The 25174-nt window shown below is 53.3% G+C and overlaps 1 protein-coding gene across 23 annotated transcripts in view; it reads right to left on the reverse strand.

Moving 5' to 3' along the window:
* Positions 1-25174, reverse strand: part of MADD (MAP kinase activating death domain) — a 987832-nt gene that overhangs the window by 303208 nt on the left and 659450 nt on the right. For all 23 annotated transcript variants that reach the window (XM_085646575.1, XM_085646564.1, XM_085646561.1 and 20 more), the window contains 2 exons: positions 4655-4819; positions 4132-4204 (listed from right to left, as the gene is read on the reverse strand). In XM_085646575.1, coding sequence (XP_085502701.1) covers positions 4132-4204; positions 4655-4819 — 238 coding nt within the window. The remainder of the gene's footprint in view (positions 1-4131; positions 4205-4654; positions 4820-25174) is intronic.

The following is a 25174-nucleotide window of genomic DNA, read 5'->3' on the forward strand; positions in this document are numbered from 1 at the left end:
TAAAATATTTAAACACAGGAGTACTTCTCAATGAGCCCTCTGCAGTAAGGTAAGTGGGATGTTTGTTCTTTTGCCCTTTCACATATTCTGGTGTAAATCCGCACGATCCATCTCACAGCTCCATGATGCACAGAATTATAGTTGCAGAATTTCTATAATTGTGAATGTTGCTGTTTGCAAGAAGTTTGATACTATACTCTCTAGAGGATAAAAGTTTATGTGAGAGGGTGCCCATGCATGAGCAGAGCCCCTCTGCAGCCTTCGGAACCTTTATTCCGGGGTTGTGATGCAGCCAAACCATATACTCTTAACTGCATTATAACCAAACGGTAAATGCTAACTTTGGACTGGCTGCACGGAAACATGTTGTGTTTGGTGTCAAACACCTTGGAATCATACCCCCACACCAGTAACTGGTGTGGGTGTATTATCCCACCCTTCTAGAGGGAGAGACATGACAGCACCGGTATACCCGGTACCAGCTAACAGAGCCCTGGCATCACAAAATGGATGCTACCAGCCACAGACACGAGTCTGCCCTCCTGCTGCTCGACTCTGATAGGGGAGGCTTGGACAATAGGTTTCCTGTCACAGGGAGGTGTCACCACCTCCCATACATGCTTTAGTTTATTGGGGCTGGGTGGGTGCATTCTAAGACTGCTTTGAAGTTCAGCACTGGGGGCACATTTGGTGTCCCTGTGCAAAGTCCAGTCCAAACCGGTTGCAGGGACTACCAGCCCCACCTCTGGTGTGAAACTGGCCAAAAGAAATGGGTGTAGCCACCGTTCTTTCCTGACCCTCCCATAGGTGGGTCCCCAAGGTATGTCCAACCCCTTGCTTGGGTATAAAGAAGGAACCCCTGAATACAGGACTTGAGATTACACCTGGACGAAACTCTGATACTGAATCCTGGAACTTCGACGATCTACATTGAACTAGATGACTGAAGAATCTCCCTTGGAGTAAAGGAGTTACTCCCCTGCAAGGCAGGCATCAAAGACACATCTGACCGGTTTGCATCTCCTAAGCTCCCGCCGGACTCTGAAGAAATTTGCAACACAGGAGGTGGGTTTCCGTGGTCTTAGAGGTCGATCAGTGCCCACAGCAAGTCTGAGGCCCGTATCCCTCCTGGCGACCGTGCAACCCGAACCCCTGGACACCGCGTCACTTTGCAGAAGCATCAGCTCTCCAACGACTCCTGCAGCTGAGCTTTGGGTTACTTGTGGCCCTGAACCCGTGCAGCATTTGCACCGAAGATTGCCTGCCTACACTCCACGAGTGTTCCATGAGCTGGCCCTTTGTGTTTTCTCTCAAGGTCCCTTCACGATCCCTGGTCTGTCGACTGGTGGGTCCCTGTGAAGGCAACTTTAACTTTAAATGGGCTTACCTGGTTGCTCCAGACGTGCCCTGACTCTCCATCGCTTGGGGAGTCCCTAGGACCTTGCTGGTCCGCATCGAAGCATCTTTTCTGTTCCTACGTGGGTTGCTGTTGCCACCGATTGTTGGGTCCAATCCGGGCACCGACACCGCAGCACTCGACATCCTTCGTGGGACTGCTCGAATCCAGCTCCTGGTCACCGTCAACGCCTCCTGGTCCTCTTGGCTGCAGAGTCAAGCTTCACCTCTTCGCACTTGAAACACCCAACATCGGTGGGCATTCGTCTATCGTGCCCCTGGTCACTGGCAAGTGACCCAGACTCTGTCCCCTCTGCTTTCAGGTTCTTCTGATTTTCGATCCAGGCTTGGATCACACCGGACACTTTCCTCCTTCCCGGCAGCAGCACTTTGCAGCAGATCGCCATTGAAATCAACGATGATTCCCAACACCATTTGACACCTATGCACCCGGCTTCCCTGGGTGAGGTAACTCGAGTACTCCGGTGCTCCTGTGGGTGGTGGCCCTAGAACCCTCCCCCCCCCCCCCCCAAGTCTAAAGGGGTTTGCTCAAAGTCGTCTCCTAAGTGTCCTTAACTTCTAAAAATCCAACCGGGACTTTCCCATAGAATAGTACGGGGCTCGCGGATGTGTTCTCACTCTGCACACATTCCGCGTGGGTCTCCTGCGTCACTACATTGGGTGGTTCCTTAGGGTCCCAGCGATTCTACGTGCTCTAGGCACTGTGTCTAGTCAAGTCGTGGTTCTTATACCACTTTCTTAATATATGGTTTGGTCCACCCCTAGGGCCCATTGGATATTGTGCTATTTACTGTCATTTTGAGAATGTAATTTAGTGTATCTTGGACTCTAATCTCATAAAGAGATTTGTAGTGAGTGTTTAATAAATACATATATTTTATATATACCTTGTGTGGTTCTCCTTTCACTTAGTAACTCAAGAGGTTATAATCTGGTAAACCAAGCTGCTTTACACTCCTTCAAGACTTAGCCGGAAGGCTGCTCTCCATAGCTACCACTAGGATAGCTTTCAATAAAGGTTGTCTTTAAACCTATCATCAATAAGGGTAGTTTGGACTGGTGCAAGGTGCCCACTATAACCAGTGGACAGCATATGCCTGGCCAACTTAATACACTTCCTTTGATCAGATAATTTATTATGCTCAGCAGGCTGACTGCAATACTGGTTAACTGGTCTAAACCCACAACTTTGCTGCTTGACTCCAGCTATCCGCAAATTCAACTTAAGTTCCCCTGAGCTGGACATAGACAGAAATGAAATATTTAGGCATCTGAGTCCGTAGCAATACTGACAGTCTTTGCAATCTGTGTTTGGAGGAATGTGTGACCACATGGATTAACACATGTGGTCACACATCCAACACATTTCAACCAACACATTTCAACCTCATACCACAACAGAGGCAGATAATGGATTTCCCTTTCAACTAAACACCATATGGTGTCCACCTGCGCAACGCCCAAAAATTGAAATAGATACGGTGAGATGCTTGACTTGACTTGGCCTAGTGCTGGCTAAGGTGCGGGGCGCAAATGGTCTCCATATAGACACTCTGCCAATATGTCTCTAGTGCGTACCCCAGCCGTACCTCTCAAGGCGGATCGTAGGGTGCACTTACAGATGGAACATTTGCAAATTGACTAAGCTGGGCGGCCACGATCAAGGCAGATGGTTCATTTCTTGACTGCACCCCACCTTGATATATTTCTCTACTACAGACTACAAGCCACCTGTAAAGAAGTAAGCATATTTCCACATTTCATGCTTTAAATCAGATACGAGGTCATCCCTCCAAGAAACTGATATCCCGCCAGTGTCACAGTATGCAGAGCAGCAATGCAGAGAGCATCCCAAGGGGCCACTCCCAGTGTGTGGCTGCTTTGGCTCCCTCACCTACGGAGGAGCAAGGGTGCTTCTTCCGCACCCAAAGCAGTATGTCATACCTCAACTATAGATTGCAGATAATTCACTTGACGTTCCCACATCAAATGTATCACGCCCGGGTGTCGCTACACAGGATGGGCTTAAGGAAGAGCTTGGACTGTACGGGGCTCATGGCCTTGGCTTGTACCTTGGGTTCCTTTGGGACCTGCCTTACCCATTTACGAAAGGCCCTCTAAATCAGCTTTTACAGTCTACCTTTCTATTTGTCTGTCTGTCTTACTCATGGATCCTGTCTGCCTCCAGACTTGCATGTTCTTGGTCCAATCTCATAAAATATGGTGCTAAATTTGTCCTTACACAAGTGGGTCTATGCCAGAAGACACCTGAGATACCTGACAGCGATCACAAAGATCTACAAGAAGTGACCTTTCCACAGTGCAAAGGACTGAGTGTGACTGCAGATACTGTGCAGTGATTCACTAAATGGGGGTTGGGGAGGTGATCATGCAGTTTCAGCCTTCTCCAGTTCAATTTAGGGGATGCACTATTCCAGCACAATAAGAATAGGAAAGCAGTTGATTTAGCGAAGCCCAGAAGGTGAAATGCCTTCGCCATGCAGCTATGTCTCAGCAGGCTGGTCCAAGCAGGGAACGGATCTGTAAACAAATGACTGGAAAGTGTGAAGTGAGGGGCTGGAGAGCAGTATTATTATGTCAGTCCATTGCACGATGCGCACAGTACCTGAAGGCCAGAATGAGAGTAGCGAAACTGAGCAAGTGAGTAGTTTGTGACACTAGAGAGGTTCAGCTCACTGCAGGCGCAGTCCTCACCTGGTTTAATGCTTTGCTGTCGCGCTGCAGCTCGCTCCATGCTGTCCTTCACACAGTAGTACAGCTCGCGGCACTTTGGGAAAACAAGAGAAGGAACAATCCTTTGCTAAGTCACCGATAACAGCTCCAAAGGCACCATCTATCAGTTACTCTCTTCTGCCCCACAGCGGGAACAGTTTCAAAAGTGATTGTCACATCTTTCCATCTTCCCATCTCCCTCACACTGGCTGTGCCAAACTCACCCTCTGGTACTCTGCACTCACCCCTACACTCTGCTTCCTTCTCACCATGTGACTAGTACTTTACAGACCAACTGCTCCGACTCCACCACACTCAGCCTCTGGTACTCTGCACTCATAACCAAAATCTGCATCCTTCTCAACATATGACTAGTACTTTATGGACAGACCCCCTTAGACTCAACCACACTCCGCCTCTGGGACTCTGCTACCACCCCGACACTCTGCTGCCTTCACACCATAGGACTTGTACTTTACAAACAGACCCAGTCCAGCAGTCTTACTTTCTTTGTGTAGAACTTGTTGAGTTGGGTCTCTTGTCCATTTCGCCTCCACAGGCAAAGCACTTTGGTTTTCGGACAGTAGGTCATGTTAATAAGCTTCTCATACCACCAGCGCTCGTATACGGTTCCAATGTTACTGCGCAAGACGATGCAGTCATCACAAACCTGAGGATGAGAAAGCCATGAGCTAACAAGCTGGTATTAATTAGTGAAAGAAAAAGAGTCTCTGCAAACTTTGGGACAGGAGCTGGTGAGTCAGCATTCGAGGGCAGCAAAAAAGAGCAGCTGGCACCCATCAGGACAGAGTGCTGCTCTGCTGTAGGGATGGAAGTAGTGACTGCCGCTCTGCTGGCAGGGATGTGAGTAGTGACTGCCGCTTTGCTGTAGGGATGGAGTAGTGACTGCCGCTCTGCTGGCAGCGATGGGAGTAGTGACCGCCACTCGGCTGGCAGGGATGGGAGTAGGCAGGGATTTGAGTAGTGACTGCCGCTCGGCTGTAGGGATGGAGTCGCGACTGCCGCTATGCAGGCAGGGATGGGGGTAGTGTCTGCTGCTCTGCTGCCAGGGATGGAGTAGTGTCTGCTGCTCTGCTGTAGGGATGGAGTAGTGTCTGCTGCTCTGCTGTAGAGATGGAGTAGTGACTGCGGCTCTGCTGGCAGGGATTTGAGTAGTGACTGCCGCTCTGCATTAGGGATGGAGTAGTGACTGCGGCTCTGCTGCCAGGGATGGAGTAGTGACTGTGGCTCTGCTGTAGGGATGGAGTAGTGACTGAGGCTCTGCTGTAGAGATGGGAGTAGTGACTGCCGCTCGGCTGTAGGGATGGAAGTAGTGACTGCCGCTCGGCTGTAGGGATGGAGTCGCGACTGCCGCTATGCAGGCAGGGATGGGGGTAGTGACTGCCACTCGGCTGGCAGGGATGTGAGTAGTGACTGCTGCTCTGCTGGCAGGGATGGAGTAGTGACTGTGGCTCTGCTGTAGGGATGGAGTAGTGACTGCGGCTCTGCTGTCAGGGATGGAGTAGTGACTGCGGCTCTGCTGGCAGGGATTTGAGTAGTGACTGCCGCTCTGCATTAGGGATGGAGTCGCGACTGCCGCTATGCAGGCAGGGATTGAGTAGTGACTGCTGCTCTGCTGTAGGGATGGAGTAGTGACTGCGGCTCTGCTGGCTGGGATTTGAGTAGTGACTGCCGCTCTGCTGGCTGGGATTGAGTAGTGACTGCTGCTCTGCTGGCAGGGATTGAGTAGTGACTGTGGCTCTGCTGTAGGGATGGAGTAGTGACTGCCGCTTTGCTGTAGGGATGGAGTAGTGACTGCCGCTCTGCTGGCAGGGATGGAGTAGTGACTGCCGCTCTGCTGGCAGGGATTGGAGTAGTGACTGCCGCTCTGCTGGCAGCGATGCGAGTAGTGACTGCTGCTCTGCTGTAGGGATGGGAGTAGTGACCGCCGCTCGGCTGGCAGGGATGGAGTAGTGACCGCCGCTCGGCTGGCAGGGATGGAGTAGTGACTGCCGCTCTGCTGGCAGGGATGGAGTAGTGACCGCCGCTCGGCTGGCAGGGATGGAGTAGTGACTGCCGCTCTGCTGGCAGGGATGGGAGTAGTGACTGTGGCTCTGCTGGAAGAGATGGGAGTAGTGACTGTGGCTCTGCTGGCAGCGATGTAGTAGTGACTGCCGTTCTGCTGTAGGGATGGGAGTAGTGACTGCCACTCTGCTGTAGGGATGGCAGTAGTGACTGTGGCTCTACTGGCAGGGATGTAGTAGCGACTGCTGCTCTGCTGCCAGGGATGGAGTAGTGACTGCGGCTCTGCGGCCAGGGATGGAGTAGTGACTGCGGCTCTGCTGTAGGGATGGCAATAGTGACTGCGGCTCTGCGGCCAGGGATGGAGTAGTGACTGCCGCTCTGCTGGCAGGGATGGAGTAGTGACTGCCGCTCTGCTGGCAGGGATGGAGTAGTGACTGCCGCTTTGCAGTAGAGATGGGAGTAGTGACTGCCGCTCTGCGGCCAGGGATGGAGTAGTGACTGCGGCTCTGCTGTAGGGATGGCAGTAGTGACTGCCGCTCTGCTATAGGGATGGGAGCAGTGACTGCCGCTTTGCTGTAGAGATGGGAGTAGTGACTGCCGCTCTGCTGGCAGGGATGGAGTAGTGACTGCCGCTCTGCTGGCAGGGATGGAGTAGTGACTGCCGCTTTGCAGTAGAGATGGGAGTAGTGACTGCCGCTCTGCTAGCAGGGATGGAGTAGTGACTGCCGCTTTGCTATAGGGATGGGAGCAGTGACTGCCGCTTTGCTGTAGAGATGGGAGTAGTGACTGCCGCTCTGCTGACAGGGATGGAGTAGTGACTGCCGCTCTGCTGGCAGGGATGGAGTAGTGGCTGCCGCTCTGCTGGCAGGGATGGAGTAGTGACTGCCGCTCTGCTGGCAGGGATGGAGTAGTGGCTGCCGCTCTGCTGGCAGGGATGGGAGTAGTGATTGCGGCTCTGCTGTAGGGATGGGAGTAGTGACTGCCGCTCTGCTGTAGGGATGGGAGTAGTGACTGCCGCTCTGCTGTAGGGATGGGAGTAGTGACTGCCGCTCTGCTAGCAGGGATGGAGTAGTGACTGCCGCTTTGCTATAGGGATGGGAGCAGTGACTGCCGCTTTGCTGTAGAGATGGGAGTAGTGACTGCCGCTCTGCTGGCAGGGATGGAGTAGTGACTGCCGCTCTGCTGGCAGGGATGGAGTAGTGGCTGCCGCTCTGCTGGCAGGGATGGAGTAGTGACTGCCGCTCTGCTGGCAGGGATGGAGTAGTGACTGCCGCTCTGCTGGCAGGGATGGAGTAGTGGCTGCCGCTCTGCTGGCAGGGATGGAGTAGTGACTGCCGCTCTGCTGGCAGGGATTGGAGTAGTGACTGCCGCTCTGCTGGCAGGGATGGAATAGTGACTGCCGCTTTGCTGTAGAGATGGGAGTAGTGACTGCCGCTCTGCTGGCAGGGATGGAGTAGTGGCTGCCGCTCTGCTGGCAGGGATGGGAGTAGTGATTGCGGCTCTGCTGTAGGGATGGGAGTAGTGACTGCCGCTCTGCTGTAGGGATGGGAGTAGTGACTGCCGCTCTGCTGGCAGGGATGGAGTAGTGGCTGCCGCTCTGCTGGCAGGGATGGAGTAGTGATTGCAGCTCTGCTGTAGGGATGGGAGTAGTGACTGCTGCTACATGTCCTCTCTTTTGCGGAAAATGGGAGGGGCAAGGCTCAAGAGAAACCACAACATCAATCCTTCTCTCTGTACTAAAGGGCTTCAAAAAGCAGAGATACAGTGAGCTAGCCCCGATGTAGGCATGCTATTTAGAGGTAGGAAGGTGGAGGAGTGATAAAGGCTGAGATATTCAGATACAAGTTACAAACGTCCACACGCAAGTACAGGTAGTGTTATTGGTGTATAAAAAACATACGATTTTGATTAACTTTAAGAATCAAAAGCACAGTAGAAAAATTCAATGTCAAGTTATAAAAGTTTTAACCAGAAAATAAGCAGGAACAAGTTAGCCCAACTACTGTATGACTTCAATCACGCAAACAAATCCAGGTGTTTTTGTTTAGACACAGTGTGTGGCCTGTGCAAGAGAGTCTTACTGCTCTGTGGAGGGTTCAGTTCATTGTCCTTATAGTAGAGCTGGGTACAGGAGGCACGAAAACCTTTCTGTTTCAGTCAACAGTTTCCCACTGACTCTCGAGTGGTGTTGCGGAGCAGAATGCGGTGGGCAGGCACACAGAGGTCCTCGGCCTTGCATGGGGATGGCACACCGTTGTTCAGCAGCAGAACAGATGGGGGGGGGGGGGGGGGAGATGCTGCAGTCTCAGAGCAACACACCAACATCTGCATTCACAGCGAACCAACACTGCCACAGCAGAAGCGACAGCAGTTATGCGGCACACACAGCCTTGGAGACAAGTTATGCGGCACACAGCCTGGCAGCCCACACTATGAAGGCTGAAGAGAAGAGCGCCTTTGGGTTATCAGCGATGTTCCATGCTTTGAGCTGGGCAGTGGCAGCAACATGGCAGTCTCTGTTCCAGGAAGAAGGTAAAGCAACTGAGCCTTTGTTTCTTGAGCCAAATACAGCTGACATCAGATGGTGGGAGCTGCAGGGCCTCCCTTCATGCCTACAGGTTTAAGGGGTGTCAGTTGGGTCCACGGTCTCCACGAACCCTCGGCCTCGAGGCATCAGGTGGTGGGAGCTACAGAGCTTCCCTTCATGCTTACAGGTTCAAAGGCTGTCAGTCTGCGTACAATGCCTTGACGAACCCTTAGCCTTAAGGCATCAGATGGGGGGAGCTACAGGGCCTCCCTTCATGCTTACAGGTTCAAAGGGTGTCAGTCTGGGTTAATGCCTCCACGAACCCTCGGCCTCGAGGCATCAGATGGTGGGAGCTATAGGACCATCCTTCATGCTTACAGGTTTATAGGGTGTCAGTCTGGGTGCAGTGCCTCCACGAACCCTCGGCCTCGTGGCATCAGTTGGTGGGAGCTACAGGGCCTCCCTTCATGCTTACAGGTTTGAAGGGTGTCAGTCTGTGTTAATGCCTCCACGAACCCTCGGCCTCGAGGCATCAGATGGTGGGAGCTACAGGGCCTCCCTTCATGCTTACAGGTTTATAGGGTGTCAGTCTGGGTGCAACGCCTCCACGAACCCTTGGCCTCGAGGCATCAGATGGTACGGACTGCGAGCTATAGAACCATCCTTCATGCTTACAGGTTTAAAGAGTTTCAGTCTGGGTGCAATGCCTATACAAACCCTCGGCCTCAAGGTATCAGATGGTACAGACTGGGAGTTATTGGACCATCCTTCATGCTTAATCAATCAATCAATCATAGCATTTGTAGAGCGCGCTACTTACCCGTGAGGGTCTCAAGGCGCTGGGGGGTGGTGGATGCTGCTACTGCTCGAAGAGCCAGGTCTTGAGGAGTCGTCTGAAGGACAGCAGATCTTGGGTCTGCCGTAGGTGGATGGGGAGGGTGTTCCAGGTCTTGGCGGTGAGGTGAGAGAACGATCTGCCACCGGAGGTCGCTCTTCGGATGCGGAGCGGAGCTGGCGGGTGGGGGTGTAGAAGCGGAGTCCGCTGTTGAGGTACGTTGGTCCGGTGTTGTGGAGTGCCTTGTGTGCGCGGGTGAGGTGCTTGAAGGTTATCCTCTTGTTGACAGGGACCCAGTGCAGGTCTCCAAGGTGTGGTGTTATGTGGCTGCGGCGAGGGACGTCGAGGATCAGGCGTGCAGAGGCGTTCTGGATGCACTGAAGCTGTTTCTATAGTTTGGCCGAGGCTCCTGCGTAGAGGGTGTTTCCGTAATCCAGCCTGCTGCTGACGAGGGCCTGGGTGACCGTTCTTCTGGTTTCAGTGGGGATCCACCTGTAGATCTTGCGGAGCATGCGGAGGGTGTTGAAGCAGGAGGAAGAGACGTCGTTGACCTGCTTGGTCATGGAGAGGGTGGAGTCGAGGATGACTCTGAGGATGACTCCTAGGTTGCGTGCGTGGTCGGCGGGCGTTGGAGCTGTTCCCAGTGTGGTCGGCCACCAGGAGTCGCTTCAGGCCGAAGGATCCGAGGATGAGGACCTCCGTCTTGCCAAGTTCAGCTTCAGTCGGCTGTTCCTCATCCATTCGGCAACGGCCTTCATTCCTTCGTGGAGGTTGGTTTTGGCGGTGTGGGGGTCCTTGGTGAGGGAGAGGATCAGCTGGGTGTCGTCGGCGTAGGAGATGATGTTGAGGTCGTGCAGTCGGGCGACGTGTGTGAGTGGTGCCATGTAGATGTTGAACAGCGTTGGGCTGAGGGATGAGCCCTGGGGTACGCCGCAGATGAACTCTGTGGCTTCGGAGCGGAAAGGGGGGGGGGGGGGGGCGGGGGGGGGGGGAGGAGGACGCTCTGTGTTCTGCCAAAGAGGAAGGAGGTCGTCCAGTCCAGGGCCTTCTCTTGGATCCCGGCGTCGTGGAGGCATTTTCGTAGTGTGCGGTGGCAGACCGTGTCGAAGGCGGCTGACAGGTCCAGGAGGATGAGGGCCGTGGTTTCTCCGTTGTCTAGCAGGATCCTGATGTCATCGGTGGCGGCGATGAGGGCAGTCTCGGTGCTGTGGTTGCTGCGGAACCCGGACTGGGACGGGTCCAGGATGCGGTTTTCCTCGAGGTAGCAGGTCAGTTGTTTGTTGACGGTCTTCTCAGTGACCTTCGCCGAGAACGGGAGCAGGGCGATGGGCCGGAAGTTCTTGAGGTCCTTGGGGTCTGCCTTGGGTTTCTTGAGTAAGGCGTTGATCTCGGCGTGCTTCCAGCTCTCCGGGTAGGTTGCTGTCTCGAAGGAGATGTTGATGGCTTTCCAGAGATGGGGTGCGATGGCGGTGCTGGCTTTGTTGAAGATGTGGTGTGGGCAGGGGTCTGACGGAGATCCGGAGTGGATGGTGTTCATGATCTTGATGGTGTCGTCGTCGTTGATGTTGGTCCAGGAGAGAAGGTGGTTGGTGCGGCTGGTGGTTGTGGGGGTGGGGGTCTCAGTGGTTGTCGTGTTGTTTTAGCTGACGTGGATGTCTGCGATCTTGCGATGGAAGAAGGTGGCCAGCGAGTCGCACAGGTTTTGCGAAGGTGGGATGTCGTTGGTGTTGGAGAGTTCCTTCACTATGTTGAAGAGCTCTTTGCTGTTGTGTGTGTTGTTGTTTAGGCGGTCTTTGAAGGAGGCCCTTTTGGCAGATCTGATGAGGTGGTGGTGTCTGCGGGTGGCATTCTTGTGGGCTACGTAGCTGTCCGGTGTTCGTTCACGGAGCCAGTTCTTCTCCAGCTTTCGGCAGGTTTGCTTGGAGGCCTGGAGGTCTGGAGCTGGCTTTCTTGCTGGTGTGACTGTTGGAGGATTTCTTGAATGGGGCGAGGGTGTTGGCGCAGTCGTCGATCCACTGTCTGAGGTTGCGGGCAGCGCTGTCGGCATTGGTTGGCTGGCGTACAGGTTTGAAGGGTGTCAGTTGAGTCCAAGGCCTCCACGAACCCTCGGCCTCAAGGTATCAGATGGTACGGACTGGGAGCTACAGGGCCTCCCTTCATGCTTACAGGTTCAAAGGGTGTCAGTCTAGGTGCAGTGCCTCCACAAACCCTCAGCCTCAAGGCATCCGATAGTACGGAGTGGGAGTTATCAGACCATCTTCATGCTTACAGGTTTGAAGGGAATCAGTCTGGGTGCAATGCCTATACGAACCCTCGGCCTCAAGGTATCAGATGGTACAGACTCGGAGCTATAGGACCATCCTTCATGCTTACAGGTTCAAAGGGTGTCAGTCTGGGTGCAATGACTCCACAAACACTCGGACTCGAGGCATCAGATGGTGGAAGCTACAGGGCCTCCCTTCATGCTTACAGGTTCAAAGGGTGTCAGTCTCGGGGAAGTTCCTATACGAACCCTCGGCCTCAAGGCATCAGATGGTACGGAGTTGGAGCTTCGTGCTGGCTATAAGCACAGTTGGCATTCTATCTCCTCTCACTTCAGGTACCAGTAAGGACCATGGCACCCATCACCCACAGTGACTGATAAGGTGCCTCATGTTATACAGCGATGGTAGCTATTCCTTAATACCAGCAGGGATGCTTTACTTCCAGAATGTTTCTCAGCCAGTAAGAAGTTTTTGCTGGTCTTTGAGCGACCCCAGTATATGGGGGAGGGGCAAGTGGCACATCCTTTTATCCCGTGCAAGAGAAGCAGCATCAAAACAGTTTCTGCAAGGCCACAGTCGATCTTAAGCCAGGAAGGCGAACACAATGAATCCTTCACAGCTCCACCGAAAGGTTTTTGGATCTGAATCAGACGCAGGAAAACCTGGCCATAATGTTGAGGTGGGAGTGTCCCCTGCATGGTGCGCAGATCTGTTCTTCTGCCCCGAGGGCCTGACTGCGACTATCGGGTACCCTGGTTTTTGAGGTTGGCCCTAGCCCCACAATAATCTAATCTGTGCGCACAGACTATGCCTTTCCCGGACACGAGTGAGGTTGTGAACCTTCCCTTCAATGTGGAGAGATGTACTGACAGCAGACTACCATCCTGGCCATGGATTTAGTTCTTACAGCAATGGTGGCAGCATACCCTGTTTGATGAATTCACAGTTGTAACTACACTTTTTTATCTTTTTTATTTTTTATCTACTGGAGAGAAGACCAACTGATCAGCTTTTCTGAATGTATTCAGATACTAGTGCTAACATTTGAAGTGCACGTTGTGCGTGTTTGTGTATCTGTCCTGCATGGTACATGCTTTGTGGGTCCGCGTGAACCAGAGTGATGGAGGCCTCTGGGGTCCATTTTGGATGTCCCTCGCCTGGTCTTCAGCACAAGATGGAGGCGAGGTTGTCTTCCCAGACAAAGCATGTGTAATAGATGCCATTTGTGACTTTGGAGGAAAGAGAGCGAGGCACTAAAGTGAGGACAGAGGAGACCAGGCTCCTTGAGTAATTTGATGAGGCCTTTTGCTGAGAGGGCTGCGAGTCTTCCTGCAGCGCTGCCATTTGGGAAATGGTGGTGGTGAAGTGTAGGTATGCAGTCTCCATCGTCCAAGATGAAAGGACCCATCATTTTGTCTTTCCACTGATCACTTTTCACTGCGTTCATGTGAAGCACGCTCACACTTCTTTGTGACTCTTTTGTGGGTATTCCATTGTGGAAACAACTCTGCTGTGAAGAGTGCCACTATACAGAAAGGCGGTGTCTGGAGAGCAGTCTGGAAAAAACACTCGATAGTAAAAGCAGCTTAACTTGGTTCTGAAAGTACAGACCATGTATCCAAATCTCCTGTTTGCTTTGATTCACTGACTTACTCGTTGTTTCCGTTCCAAGTTCTCTATAACCAAGGATGGGAGTGCTCTGCAGAACCATCAGAGGACTGCTGTACAACCAGATCTGGTGTCTCCCTGACAGCCGGCTTCCCAGAACTCAGAGGACATCACCTGAGTCTTGCCTTGCTAGAAGAAGCTGCTCATCTGACCTGAAGCACATAGAAATCAGTCTGCCTGCTGGGAGAGAAAGGAGAATACTGCCAACCGAGGGAATCACAGCTGCAGAGGGCCGCTGCATTAAAGATTGCAAGCCGCGGCTGATCCTGTGCCACTGTGACCAAAAATCTTTGACCTCAGGTGATACTGTGCCACTGACACCCAAACAACTGTGACTGTCGCTCAATTTGGGAAGTTGTGACCGCAGCTGACTCATGTTGCTACAACTCATTCGAGGGACTGGCCAGAGCCACTATCATCAAGGAATCTAGTGCCCTGAAGCAGGCCTGTGCGAAGTCTAGAAACAGGGAAGCTTGCCAGTGTGGCCCTACGGTTCAACCTACATAGAGCAGCCAGGATGCCTGCTTTGCTGGCTCTGAGGGCACTCCGTCATCTGCGTCAACCTCAGCTTTATAGACACTACCTCACAGCAGCCAGAAGAGACCATATCAGAACCACAGCTGCTCACCCTCTCCGATGCAGGATAGGTCGAGCATGCTGCTGATGGTTGGCTGCTGCCCAACAGCTGATTGGCTGCAGGGCTTATCGCTGTGAAAGAAAAACAACATGAAATATGAAAACTGTCAAGAATTCCTGTCATACAAGGGAAACACGCCCTTATGTAAACAGGAGAGCTGTTACATAACTCAAGGGAAACACGCCCTTATGTAAACAGGAGAGCTGTTACATAACTCAAGGGAAACACGCCCTTATGTAAACAGGAGAGCTGTTACATAACTCAAGGGAAACACGCCCTTATGTAAACAGGAGAGCTGTTACATAACTCAAGGAAAACACGCCCTATAAAGGGAGGAACCGGGAGGTACAAGGCTGTCGGATATTGTGTTTACACCGACGTACCTGCTTCGTGAAGAGCAGTGTTCCGGAGTGGTGCTCCAGTAAGGCAAGAACGGAGGTAGGTCGAGTCGTTACTCCCTGGGCCGTGTCTTGCCCCATCGTCACCTGTGAAGGACCCGGAAGCTCTACCGGTCAACCATTGAGCTTCGCTTTTTGACTCGGCTGAGTCCAAGCGCAGTGGCGCTTTTGCTGGTTGGAGTCGTAACTCCCAGCCCGATCAGAGACACAGGGACTGCCAGCTGTAACGCACACCAGGAGGTGTTTGCCGCGTTACAGACTCGGAAGTCCACAGGATCGATCGAGCGGCTGCTCTCGGTTCAGTCTTCTTGCTTGTGATTGGGGTATCGGTGACGCATCACCAGGAGGTGACTCCGCGTCCCGGTGCAGTCTGAGGAAGAGGTTGAGCGGCTGCTCCCTTCAGGTAGAGACCCCGGCTGGGTGTTTCCCTGACTCCTCGATTCTCCCCAACACTCTTCGTGCCCCTCACAGCCTACCGATTGGCATTGTCGGCCATTTCATTTCTGCCCTCTGTTGGCATACGCCGGGATCGGCGTATATGCAGAGGACGGTTAGGACCATCCGTGCTGTGGGCTGGTAACGTACTTAGCCTGGAGGATTCCAGTGACTATAACTTTTGTTTGTTCTTTGTATTTTATTTGCCTTCATTAAAAGAACTAACCCTTCACAAGTGGTTGCGTCCTCATTGTCGTGTCTGTTAAACGATCCTGAGACGTTCAGGGCGTTACAAAATATCCGACCTTAATAACACTAACTGTCTCCCGGTCGATAACAGACATGGCAACACTTGATGATGTGCTGGCTGCTTTAGCGGCCATGCAAGTTGAAGTGGCTGCCTCTAGGCAAGAAACAGCCGATGTAAAAGCCAGACTGGATGCTATCCAATTGGACCCGCTCACGCCCAGCACCTCCCTCACGAACCAGACCCCTGCGGTAGTAGTGGAAATGCCGGTAGCCATCCCCTTGGCAACACCAGAGAGGTACAGTGGGGATCCTAACACAGTGCAGGTATTCCTCACACAAGTGGCGCTACATTTATCGTGCAAACCAAAGGCGTTCCCCACGAGTCAGGCTCGTGTGGCTTTCCTTATATCCTATTTGGCTGGAAACGCGGCACAATGGGCCGTACCTCTGGTGAGCAGGGACGACCCCCTCTTATGTGATTGGGGTGCTTTTCGCGAGGAATTCCTGAAGGTATTCGACAGAAGGGCTGACTCGTACACGGCGGACCGTGAAATGCTTGAGTTGAGACAGGGATCCAACGACCTGGTGCAGTATCTCAACGCGTTCCGAAGGCTGGTTGCGGAAACCAAGTGGCCTGTTGCTAAACAGACGGCGCTCTTCCATCAAGGGCTGTGCGATGAGCTCAAGGACGCCGTGGCTCATATTGACCCTCAACCCAAGACATGTGAGGGCCTTATCAACCTGGTATTACGGCTGGAACATAGGCTAAGTGAAAGAAAGGGGGATCATGGGAGAAAAGGAAAATCCCTTCCATCCTATGTGACGGTGGGAAGTCCTGAAACTTCCACCGCATCCAAGGGAGAACCCATGGACATCAGCGCAATACGAGCGAGCCTCACAGCCACGGAGAAAGAGTCACGCCGTAAACAAGGATTGTGCCTATATTGTGGCAAAAAAGGCCACTACGTACGTGAATGCCCTGCCAAACCGAAGACGTCACGTTATCGGGCCAACCGGTCGGTAACAGCCGTGGTGGACATACCGGCGGAAAACTAGAGGACTCCAAGACCAGAGAAGGGGCATCTCGGAGTCACTCATCCATCCCTTCACTTTCCAACTCGGTCACTAAGGGACAACGACACCTGTTTATCACGGTGCACGTGGGAGTGCATGACCAGTGGATACCCGTTGTGGCCATGGTGGATTCAGGGGCCACTGGCATGTTTATGGACCACAACGAGGCATGCAGGCTAGGGCTAGTGCTTCTTCCCAAAGCAGTACCCGAAGACGTCTATGCGGTAGACGGAAGGCGATTGGTGACGGGGCCCATCGGACAGCACACGGGGGTCCTTCCGATGAGATATGGGAGGAACCATTTGGAACAAATCGATTTTAACATCATCCGAGCGCCCCAATATGGCGTCATATTGGGATTGCCGTGGCTACAGAAACACAACCCCTTTGTGGATTGGCCAACACATCGCATCGAAATGACGTCACCGTATTGCATCCTGCATTGTGGAATAAGAACGGAATCCCTTGACGCAGATGAGAGCGGGAGTCAGACGGTGGCTACAGCGGCAGAAAAAGATGTGGCTCTCCCCCAGGCTTATCACAGTTTTGAGGATGTATTTGATGAGGTGAAGGCGGAAGTGCTACCACCACATAGACAGTTTGACTGCCAGATCGACCTGGTGCCAGGGGCCAGCGTTCCCAGCGGCAGGCTGTATGCCCTGACGGAGCCTGAAAACGTGCATCTCCGGGGGTACCTGGATAAACTCCTCAAGCTAGGATTCATCCGCCCGTCCAAGTCTCCGGCCGCCTCGCCACTCTTCTTCATCCCGAAGGCTAATGGGGAGCTGAGAGCCTGTGTGGACTTTAGGGCATTGAATGCGATAACCATAAAAAATCGGTACCCCTTGCCTCTCATCAGTGTACTTCTGGAACAGGTCAAGAAAGCTCGTATCTACACCAAGTTGGATTTGAAAGGGGCATACCATCTGGTGCGCATGAGGGACGGAGACGAGTGGAAGACCGCCTTTAAGACCAGGTTCGGCCTTTTTGAGTACCTCGTCATGCCGTTCGGTCTGTGCAACGCCCCGGCAGCCTTTCAGTACTTTTTGAATGAGGTATTCAGAGAGGAGTTGGATATCTACGTGGTCGTATATATCGACGACATCCTCATCTATTCGTCCAGTGTGGAGGAGCACGTACACCACGTCAAAGCTGTGCTCCAAAAGCTGAGGGAAAACATGCTGTTTTGTAAACTCAGCAAGTGTGACTTCCACGTCACATCCGTGGAATTCCTCGGAGTGATGCTGAGTCCAGAGGGACAGGAGATGGCAGAACGAAAGATCAAGGCGGTGAAAGAATGGCCGGTGCCCCAAAGCGTGAAGGACGTCCAAAGTTTCATTGGCTTCGCCAACTTTTACAGGCGGTTTATAGATGGATTTTCAGGAGTGGTGGCCCCAATCACACAGCTACTGAGGAAGTCCAAGGAGTTTGTCTGGTCCCCTGAAGCGAACAAAGCCTTTGAGGCCCTGAAAAGCGCCTTTGGTAAGGCGCCGGTGTTGGCTCACCCCGATCCGGATCTCCCCTACGTGGTGGAAGCGGACGCGTCGGATGTGGCGCTGGGGGCTATCTTGTCCCAACGCAACCACGACACAGGGGTGCTTCATCCCGTTGCGTACATGTCCCGCAAACTCAACGACGCCGAACGCAACTACCATATTGCGGAGAAGGAGCTTCTCGCAATCAAGGACGCCTTCACCGAATGGAGGCATTGGTTGATGGGGGCAAGACATGTGGTATCGGTGTACACGGACCATCGGAACCTACAGTTCATGACGGCCACTAGACACCTTTCTCCCAGGCAGCTGCGGTGGATGATCTTCTTTGCGGGGTTCAACTTCCGCATCACATATCGGCCGGGGACGGAAAACCGGAAGGCGGACGCCCTGTCCCGTCAATCTGCAGTTAAGGAACCATTGCCTGCAACCGAGCGTTCCATCATTTCCCCGAGGATGGTATTGGGGGTTATCCAACCGGATACTTTCCTGAGGGGAATAAAGAGAGGGATCAGGTCATTCGCATGGCGGAGGTGGCTCCTCAGTCACAGAGAATGGCAGCTGAAGGACGGGATACCCCTGAAGGGCAGGTGCCTATTGATACCCACGCCTAGGCTAAGGAAACAAGCATTCATCTGGTGCCATGACTCTCCATGCGCAGGTCATTTGGGCTTTGAAAAAACGGTGGCTAGCATGGGACGGCATTTCTGGTGGCCAACCATGAGAGTGGATGTCAGGAGGTGGGGACAGGAGTGTCCTACGTGTGCTACCATGAAGGCCGACCATGGCCGAACCCAAGGGCTCTTACATCCACTTCCGACCCCGGATAGACCATGGGATAGCATATCACTGGACTTCGTGGTGGGCCTACCGGTAGACCAGGGGATGACGGCAATACTGGTGGTGGTGGATTACTTGACGAAAATGGGGCACTTCATCCCCTGCAAGAGAGTCCCTACGGCCGGGGAATTGGCGTCACTACTCCTAAAGAATGTGGTACGACTGCATGGATTACCTGGGGTGATCGTGTCGGACCGGGGGTCGCAGTTTACTGCGCAATTCTGGAAGACTTGGTGCTCTGCGCTGCATGTTAAGACCGCCCTGTCCACCAGCTACCACCCTCAAACGGACGGCCAAACCGAGCGCCTGAACCAAACGCTCAAACAGTATCTGCGATGTTTTGTGGACCAGGGCAGGGAAGAATGGGTCGACTTGCTATGGGTTGCAGAGATAGCCTATAACAACGCCACTCACAGCTCCACACAGTCATCTCCGTTCTATAGCAACTATGGCCAACATCCCAGGTTCTTGCCATTTCTACATCCGTTCAGAGAGGACAGGATTCCCGCCACAGCGGACAGGGTGGCACACATAAAAGACACGTTGATGCGCTCAAGGGCTGTCCTAATAGAGGCCAAGAGAAGATACAAGGCTGCGGCAGATAGGAAGAGAAGGCCCGGGCCACTGTACCGCACTGGAGACTACGTCTGGATATCCACAAGAAACATGAGGTTTCGAAAGAACAGTGTGTTCCATCCCAAGTACATGGGCCCCTATCGAATTACCAAGTGTATGGGTCCCGTGAACGTGAAAGTGTGCTTGCCCCAGTCATTGCGGATACACCCTGTCTTTCATGTATCATTGCTCAAACCAGCACCCTCCAAGCCGTCTGGGACACCTAGGCCGGTATGCGTGGAGTCGGAGGTGGAGTATGAAGTGTCGGGCATACGGGCGTCCAAATGGTGCAGGGGGAAGCTGTGGTACCTGGTTGCGTGGAAAGGCTATGGCCCGGAGGAGCATTCATGGGAACCGGCTGAAGGGGTTCATGCTCCGCGCTTGGTCTCCTTGTTCCATCGGCGTTTTCCTGCCAGCGCTGGACCCGTGGGGAGCCGCTGAGAGGGAGGATGTACTGTCAAGAATTCCTGTCATACAAGGGAAACACGCCCTTATGTAAACAGGAGAGCTGTTACATAACTCAAGGGAAACACGCCCTTATGTAAACAGGAGAGCTGTTACATAACTCAAGGGAAACACGCCCTTATGTAAACAGGAGAGCTGTTACATAACTCAAGGGAAACACGCCCTTATGTAAACAGGAGAGCTGTTACATAACTCAAGGAAAACACGCCCTATAAAGGGAGGAACCGGGAGGTACAAGGCTGTCGGATATTGTGTTTACACCGACGTACCTGCTTCGTGAAGAGCAGTGTTCCGGAGTGGTGCTCCAGTAAGGCAAGAACGGAGGTAGGTCGAGTCGTTACTCCCTGGGCCGTGTCTTGCCCCATCGTCACCTGTGAAGGACCCGGAAGCTCTACCGGTCAACCATTGAGCTTCGCTTTTTGACTCGGCTGAGTCCAAGCGCAGTGGCGCTTTTGCTGGTTGGAGTCGTAACTCCCAGCCCGATCAGAGACACAGGGACTGCCAGCTGTAACGCACACCAGGAGGTGTTTGCCGCGTTACAGACTCGGAAGTCCACAGGATCGATCGAGCGGCTGCTCTCGGTTCAGTCTTCTTGCTTGTGATTGGGGTATCGGTGACGCATCACCAGGAGGTGACTCCGCGTCCCGGTGCAGTCTGAGGAAGAGGTTGAGCGGCTGCTCCCTTCAGGTAGAGACCCCGGCTGGGTGTTTCCCTGACTCCTCGATTCTCCCCAACACTCTTCGTGCCCCTCACAGCCTACCGATTGGCATTGTCGGCCATTTCATTTCTGCCCTCTGTTGGCATACGCCGGGATCGGCGTATATGCAGAGGACGGTTAGGACCATCCGTGCTGTGGGCTGGTAACGTACTTAGCCTGGAGGATTCCAGTGACTATAACTTTTGTTTGTTCTTTGTATTTTATTTGCCTTCATTAAAAGAACTAACCCTTCACAAGTGGTTGCGTCCTCATTGTCGTGTCTGTTAAACGATCCTGAGACGTTCAGGGCGTTACAAAAACTGAGTGCACGGACCACAGGGTCATCTGCACCGGATCATGGGCACTCACTATTCCTACAAGGAGGAGAACCTCCTAGACCTGATAGGAAAGGAACCCAGGAATGAAGACAGGGATAGCTGACTGAGGAGCAGCATGCGCCAAAGCACATTAAAACACTTTTCTTTTTTAGAAGAACTAGGTTAGACAATCAGTGCCCAGTTATGTGATTGTTGAGCTCTGAGCGCAAGCACCCTCACATTCCCTGCAAGAGAAGGATGTGGTTGCTGACATCAATAAAACTAGAGTCAAGGGCCAATGGAGTTGTACTTGGTCCAGGTGGCAGAGCCATTGTAGGACATACTACAAGACATCAGAGGGCAACAGCCTCGAGCTTCACAGGTGAGACCCTGGAGCTTGCGGTTGCCACCTGGCCTCCTCGAATAGGGTCAGACAAATGGAGGAGGCGCACAGAGACATGTAGGACACAGCTGCCCAAAGGCCACCACTATCCCTCAGACATCAGCCAGGAACAGAAGTACTTCCCACTCACACCTTTCACACTTGAGCAATTCACGTCATAACTGACTTCAAAAAGGACCAAACTAGGGTAGAGCGAACGGTCTCTACCTATGACTCCCAATTGACTGCATCTCCAGCAGACTGGACCATTAACCCAAGGAGCTACTTTTAAAGACATTATGAAGAGCGGCTGCCAGGTGCCTCGTGACTACCCTCCTGCACAGGTAAGTGTACCGGTCAGTCCGAAATACTGCAGCAGGGCCCATCTGCTCACCAGGCTGCATTATGAGGTTGAGAACTCCAGTGGCTCTGGCGACCGCAGTTTTAGCTGACCAGTGTGCTGTGGCAAAAGGGAGGATGGGTGGGGCGGTAAGGAATCCTTAACTAATATAGGTCTCTTACAGATATATTGTTACTGAAGGTAAGTAACTTGTTCATCTGAAAGAGACTATTAGTTATGGATTCCTTACCTTAGAATAGATACCTCAGTAATACCAACCCCAGAGGTGGGTCTGCGAACTAAGTTCACACCAGAAAGTCCTGGATAACTGAACGGCAAAGAAGCAGTCTCTCTGGACTTGGTTGTCCAGGCAGTAATGCTTAGTTAACGTGTGCAAGGAAGCCCATGTGGCTGCCTGGCAGATGTCATGAAGGAGAACTCCACACCCCAAAGCAGTAGTGGCTGCTGTCGCCCCGGTGGAATGGGCGCGCAATCCTACTGGAGGTTCCTTTTTCTCCAAGAAATAGCAAATTTTAATGCAAAGAACGACCCATTGAGAGATGGTTGGTTTTTGCACGGCCCGACCTTTCTTGGTGCCCACATAGCCAATAAAGAGCTGATCATCCACCCGGAATTGTTTTGTGCGATCCAGATAAAATAAACGTGCATGTTTTGGATCCAGACGGTGGATCCTCTACTCCTCTTTACAAGGATGCTGGGGCGGGAAGAAGGTGGGCATAGTGATGGTCTGTCTTATGTGGCAAGGGGTGACCAGTTTGGGAAGAAAAGTAGGTCGAGTTTGAAGTACAACCCTGTCCGGATGAACAGCAAGGAAAGGAGGCTCAGAAGAAAGAGCCTGAAGCTCACTCACCCTGCGAGCAGAGGTGATGGCAACCAGAAAAGCAGTCTTTAAGGTCAAGAGTCTGAGAGGACAATTATGTAGTGGCTCGAAAGAAGCGCACATAAGATAAGTCAGACCAAGGTACAAGTCCCGTTGGGGCATTACGAAAGGAATAGGAGAAAACAGGTGAGTAATGCCCTTAAGGAAACGTTTTACAATAGGGGACTTGAAAAGAAAAGGCTTATCAGGAAGGTGAAGGAAGGCCGAAATGGCTGAAAGATAGACCTTGAGGCTTGCCAGAGCAGAGCCCTGCTGACCCAAAGAAAGAAGGAAGAGGAGAACCTCTGAAAGAGGGGCGGAAAGGTGATCTACAGCCTTTGCCGTGCACCATGCCACAAATTTGTTCGATCTACAGGCGAATACAGTTTTGGTGGAGGGACGCCTGGCTGCCAAGATAATGTTACAGACTTCGGGAGGAAGGTCGAAAGCTGTCAACTGTGGCCGCTCAAGCTTCATGCAAGGAGGTGGAGGCACGACAGGTTCTGGTGGAGGACCGTCCCCTGCTGCTGCGACAGAAGATCCTCCTGAAGGGGCAGTCTGATCGGCGGATCAATGGCCAAGGTCAAGAGCTCGGGATACCAGACTCTTCGTGCCGAGTCCGGAGCCACAAGGATGACTTGAGCCTGGTCGCGCTTGATCTTCTTCAGCATTCTGGGCAGAAGTAGTATAGGCGGAAAGGCGTATAGAAGACCGCAACTTAACTCGCGACGAAAAGCGTTGCCTAGCGAGTACTGCCTTGGAAATTCCAACGCGCAGAACTGCTGACATTGCGCTTTCTCTTCGGTGGCAAATAGATCTAACCAAGGCGCTCCCCACTGCCTTTGTCCTTCTTGGGTAGCAGGAAGTAGTGGGAATAACAACCACGATGTACTTCAGGCACAGGGACTTGCTCGATGGCTCACTTGGCCAAGAGAACCGCAACTTCCTGACGGAGAAGGGCCAAGTGATCCTCCGACATGCGATGGAAAGCAGGTGGCATGGAGGGAGGGATAGTCTCGAAGGGTAGGGAGTAGCCCCTTCGGACTATCTGCAAGACCCACCTGTTCGACGTGATTTTGTGCCAGTGGGGAAGGTTGTGGTGAATTCTGCCACCCACTGGCAACTGGTGGCCCTGAAAAGTCAGACTAGGAAGGGTTGGAGGCTGCTGCAGAGGGGGCGCTGGTGGACTGGCCCGCCCGCTGGCCCCCAGACCCATGACGCTGGGTCCCACTTCCCCGGCCGTGCAGAGTCTAGACATCTTGCGCAGGACTGTGGCTCTGGGCGGAATGTGGTTGGACACCCCTTCTGTAGCCACAAAAGGGGCACAAAGCAGACTGCGCGGGGTGAGAGGTGGTAGTGAGGCCCAACAATCTGGCCGTAGCCCTATAATACTTAAAGTGCTTGAGCGCGTTGTATGCTTTGTCGCCAAACAAGCGACGACCATTAAAGGGCATGTCCAAAAGAGTCTACTGCACATCACCCGAAAAGTCAGTGGACCTCAGCCAGGCTTAGCGTCGCAGGGCTACCAACATTGAAATCGTCCAGCCTAGCGAGTCAGCGGTGTCCAGCCCACATTGTATGGGGAAATTGGCTGCATCTCTACCCTCAGCAACTGCACAGGAGTGCGAGACCCGGGCCTCCTCCGAACACTGTGGCAGCATCTGCGCAACCGTGTCCCACACAGAGTGGCTGTAACGGCCCAAGAGACATGTGGTGTTCACCGACCACAGTCCTAAGCTGGCAGAAGAAGACATCTTCTTCTCAAGGAGATCCAGCTTCTTGGATTCCCTATCTGGGGGAACAGTAGGAAATGCCCCTGTGGACGTTGAGGCTTGGTCTACTAAACTCTCAGGGGTAGGGTGTTGGGAGAGGAAAGTGGGGTCGCTCGGGACTGGGCAGTGGAGTCAGGCAATCATCCTATCCACAGGAGCCCCTGTGCTGGGCTTGGACCAGGTGCCCAGAAGGATGTCTGTGAGGGCCTCATTGAACGGCAGCAGGGGCTCTGAAGAGGCTGCTGCTGGTTGAAGCACCTCAGTCAGGAGGTTGGTCCTGACTGTCACCGTAGTTAGCTCAAGGCCTCAGCCGCCCCACGCAACACCACAGCGTAGGTGGCTCCCACCACCGTAGCCACAGTAGGGGGAGAAAGCATACCAAGGGCTGGGGATGTATCCAGACCACTGGCCTCACCCAGTTCCTCTCTCCAGTCCGGCTCTTCCAACTCGTCTGCTAGAGGGTCAATAGGCCTCTCTCAGTCGTTCTCACTCTCCTCTGGCTACCACTCAGGGCGATAAGGAACGTCAGGATAGAACAGAGGTACAAACGTTCCGGTGGGCACCGGTACCGTCGTTGGTCGGCGCCGGTCCGGCTCCGTGTCCATGTTGGGGTGGAGGCCGGAATTGAAGCCGGCTGGGGACAAAACTGGCGTCGGAGGGGGTGGAGGAGTCGCCAATGGACTCTGCGCCGGTGAAGGTGTCGTAAAGTCGACCGGCGCCGATCCGGATCTAGGCTTGCATCCCTGGGGGCCCTGCGGTGCTGGAGCCGAAGCCGCTGGCATCAAAGGCCTAGACCCCCAGACGAGTCTGCGGGGCCCGAAGGTGCACCGGCAGAGTCGGGCTGCCCAAAGATGGAGTGGAGGGCTTTGTAAAAGCTATGAAGTTTGGCAGGGGTTGCCCCAGCTCGCGGGGAGGGAGGCTCAGGGCCGACCCAAGAGGATCTGCGGGCGGAGCTGGACGACTACCTTCCGCAACCCACGTCGCATCGGCCGACAGACGGGGAGAAGGCGAAGAGAGACAGTGCTTCTTTGCCTTCTTCTGACTTACCCGAAGACGAAGACTTCGAAGAGGAGTGATGGTGGCGACTCCTTAACCGGTACCGCGTCCTCCCT

The sequence above is a fragment of the Triturus cristatus genome, chromosome 3_1, assembly GCF_964204655.1.
Source record: "Triturus cristatus chromosome 3_1, aTriCri1.1, whole genome shotgun sequence".
Taxonomy (NCBI): Eukaryota; Metazoa; Chordata; class Amphibia; order Caudata; family Salamandridae; genus Triturus; species Triturus cristatus.